The following is a 2855-nucleotide window of genomic DNA, read 5'->3' on the forward strand; positions in this document are numbered from 1 at the left end:
TTAAAGCTTCTGCAATGCATGGGATCCGGAGAAGGGTCGGACCACAACACTAAACTTCCACTGTGAAGTCTTACTCTACACTTCTGTCACGACTTGAACCCGTAACCTCTTGATCATACTTTGATCTCTCATTCATAAATTTCATGCAGTAATAAAGTAAAATTTGTTTACAATGTAAATGTAATTAAAAATATATTTCCTGATTCTAGGGCCCCTTATACATAAAGCAGCAATCAGATGTTTAATATCTGACGAGGATTAAGGAAGGAAGGAAGAAAGCAAATTGAAGAAAAAATGGTGCAATTAATTCCACATATTGTAGCTATGCCTTATCCAGCACAAGGCCATGTTCTTCCCTTAATGGAACTCTCCTTGTGGTTAGTCAAAGAAGGTTGCAAAATCACCTTTATTAACACTGAATTCAATCACAAAAGAGTGATCAATTCATTATCTGAAAACGACGACGTACGCAATAAGATAAACTTAGTTTCAGTCCCAGATGGATTGGAACCTCATGAAGACAGAACAGACCTTAAAAGGTTGACAGAATCACTTGCTGAAGTTATGCCTGGGAGACTTGAGGGAGTTATAAAAATGATTAATGAGTTTGATGAAAATGGAGTTTCATGTGTCATAGTTGATCAGAGTATGGGATGGGCACTAAGAGTTGCTGAAAAATTAAATATTAGAAGAGTTGCATTTTGGCCAGCAGCTGCTGCTACACTAGCCTCAATATTTAGCGTCTCAAAACTCATCGATGACGGAATCATAGATCATGATGGTGAGTTTTTCATCATGAGATGATCACGCACTTAAATACTACTTTATATCACGAAATCCTCACTTATAATTCTAAGGGCGCCGTGTTTATAGCCATTTAATTTTTTGCTTGTAGATATATAAGTGTACGTTGGTAGAAAAGATGGGATATTGATCGTTCCCCTTATATTCTGTTCCCTGAAAATGATATGATACTTTCCCTCTTAGGACATATCTACAGTTGGTTTGTTGTATGGTCAGTGAAGGGCAGTTGACTGACCATCTAAGTAATCAACCTGTCATATCTATAGTTCATATTCATGTCAGCACATACTATGTCATATCTACAGTTCATATTCATATATTATAATGTCAGCAAAACTAGTATGATCTTTTAGACTTTTTAACAAAATCTGCATTCCAGGGTCTATCTTGAAGACACAAGGGATTAAGCTGTCACCAAACATGCCCATCATGAACCCATCAGACTTTATATGGGCTTGCTTCCCTGATAAATCAATGAATAAAATGATAATGAATGTAGTAGCAGAAAACAACGAAAGAGTAAAATTCGCAGATTGGGTCATCTGTAACTCCGCAAAGGAGCTGGAGCCTGGAGCATTTGACATGTACCCTCAAGTGTCACCAATAGGACCCCTTTTGGCAAGCAACAGATTAGGATCTGCAGCAGGGAACTTCTGGCCTGAAGACTCGAATTGCCTAAAATGGCTTGATCAGCAGCCAGATAACTCAGTCATTTATGTAGCGTTTGGTAGCTTTACAATCTTGGATTTAACTCAATTCCAGGAGCTGGCACTTGGGCTAGAATCATCCAAAAAACGATTCTTGTGGGTGGTTAGAGAAGATCTAATTTTGGATGGTGGCGATAGTGCTTACCCAAAAGGTTTCAAAGACAGAGTAGGCAGTCGAGGCCATATAGTTAAATGGGCACCTCAACAAAAAGTGCTAGCCCATCCTTCTATTGCATGCTTTTTGAGTCATTGTGGATGGAATTCGACTGTCGAGAGCGTAAGCAACGGTGTGCCTTTCTTGTGCTGGCCTTATTTTGCTGACCAGTTGTTCAATCAGAGTTACATTTGTGATGTTTGGAAAGTTGGATTGGGATTAAACAAAAATGAGTTTGGGGTTATTGGTAAAGAAGAAATCAAGAATAAGATGGATAAGCTATTTGGTGATGAAACATTTAAAGAAAGGGCTTTAGATCTTCAAGCAAAGGTTAACTCTAGTGTCAAAAAAGGAGGAACTTCTAACAAGATGTTTGGTAAATTTATTGGCTGGATCAAGACTCAAAGAGGTGCAATCTAAGTGGGAAAATAAGTAATAAGAAAAGGACCATAACGCTCACGAATACAATGTGGACGATCTTTAATTTGGTAAACTAGCTTCTGGTTCAAAATGTCCTCATTTGAAAATTTTCATTTCTGTCAAATGTCTCTAGCTTAAAGGAAATTATATCAACAAGTTACTTTTGTTTCCGTTTTCTCTTTTTTTTTTTTTTTGAGAGAGAAGAGAGAAAATCCTCCATGATAAGACACAGATACGTTAAAAGGTGCGAAAAAATTTGAGCATTCGATGCAAAATATGAAGGAAATGCTTGGTGCAAGTCCTAAAGCGCCATTCACCTTAGGTGATTGATTATACATTATTTGATCAATCACTGGCTACAATCAATAAATAGTAATTTAATTGATTATATAAAAATAGGTCATAAAGTGTCACTCATCTTTTCATATAGCGGTACAATTGTAACAATTTTTTTATTTTTTTTTTTTTTTTTTTTGTAATACTATGTCAAACCGAGGCCTTTCCTACCAAAAGCTTCGAGCTGATAAAGACGGAGAAGATTTTCAAATTAGACAAAGCTTCCTTCTTGAGGCGGTACGTTTGCAATTTTATCAAAAAAAAAAAAAAACATTATGGTATTTCTTTGAGAAAAAAAACTACTTGGTCCCCTTTTTCCACAAGAAAAAAAGTGATGTTCCCTTCCTCTCCTAGAATAGAAGCTCAAGTTACCTATAACCAACTCAAAATCATTTGTGAAATCTAGTCGAACTTCTTGTAGCAAAGTAGTATAT

The 2855-nt window shown here is 36.4% G+C and overlaps 1 protein-coding gene across 1 annotated transcript; it reads left to right on the forward strand.

The window, feature by feature from the left end:
* The first annotated feature begins 254 nt into the window (after window positions 1-254).
* On the forward strand, window positions 255-2253 carry LOC107861436 (UDP-glycosyltransferase 83A1). The gene is made up of 2 exons (XM_016706780.2): window positions 255-781; window positions 1184-2253. Exons 1-2 carry the CDS (start codon window positions 295-297, stop codon window positions 2083-2085), a joined length of 1389 nt encoding a protein of 462 aa, XP_016562266.1. The 5' UTR covers window positions 255-294; the 3' UTR covers window positions 2086-2253.
* The last annotated feature ends 602 nt before the right edge of the window (window positions 2254-2855 follow it).

Source organism: Capsicum annuum, chromosome 2, assembly GCF_002878395.1.
Source record: "Capsicum annuum cultivar UCD-10X-F1 chromosome 2, UCD10Xv1.1, whole genome shotgun sequence".
In the NCBI taxonomy this organism is placed as follows: domain Eukaryota; kingdom Viridiplantae; phylum Streptophyta; class Magnoliopsida; order Solanales; family Solanaceae; genus Capsicum; species Capsicum annuum.

Bases quoted from the DNA above. Each gene is read 5' to 3' on its own strand.
- LOC107861436 (XM_016706780.2), top strand. From the start codon at position 295: ATGGTGCAATTAATTCCACATATTGTAGCTATGCCTTATCCAGCACAA. The intron at 782-1,183 runs GTGAGTTTTTCA...TCTGCATTCCAG, and splicing joins CGGAATCATAGATCATGATG to GGTCTATCTTGAAGACACAA.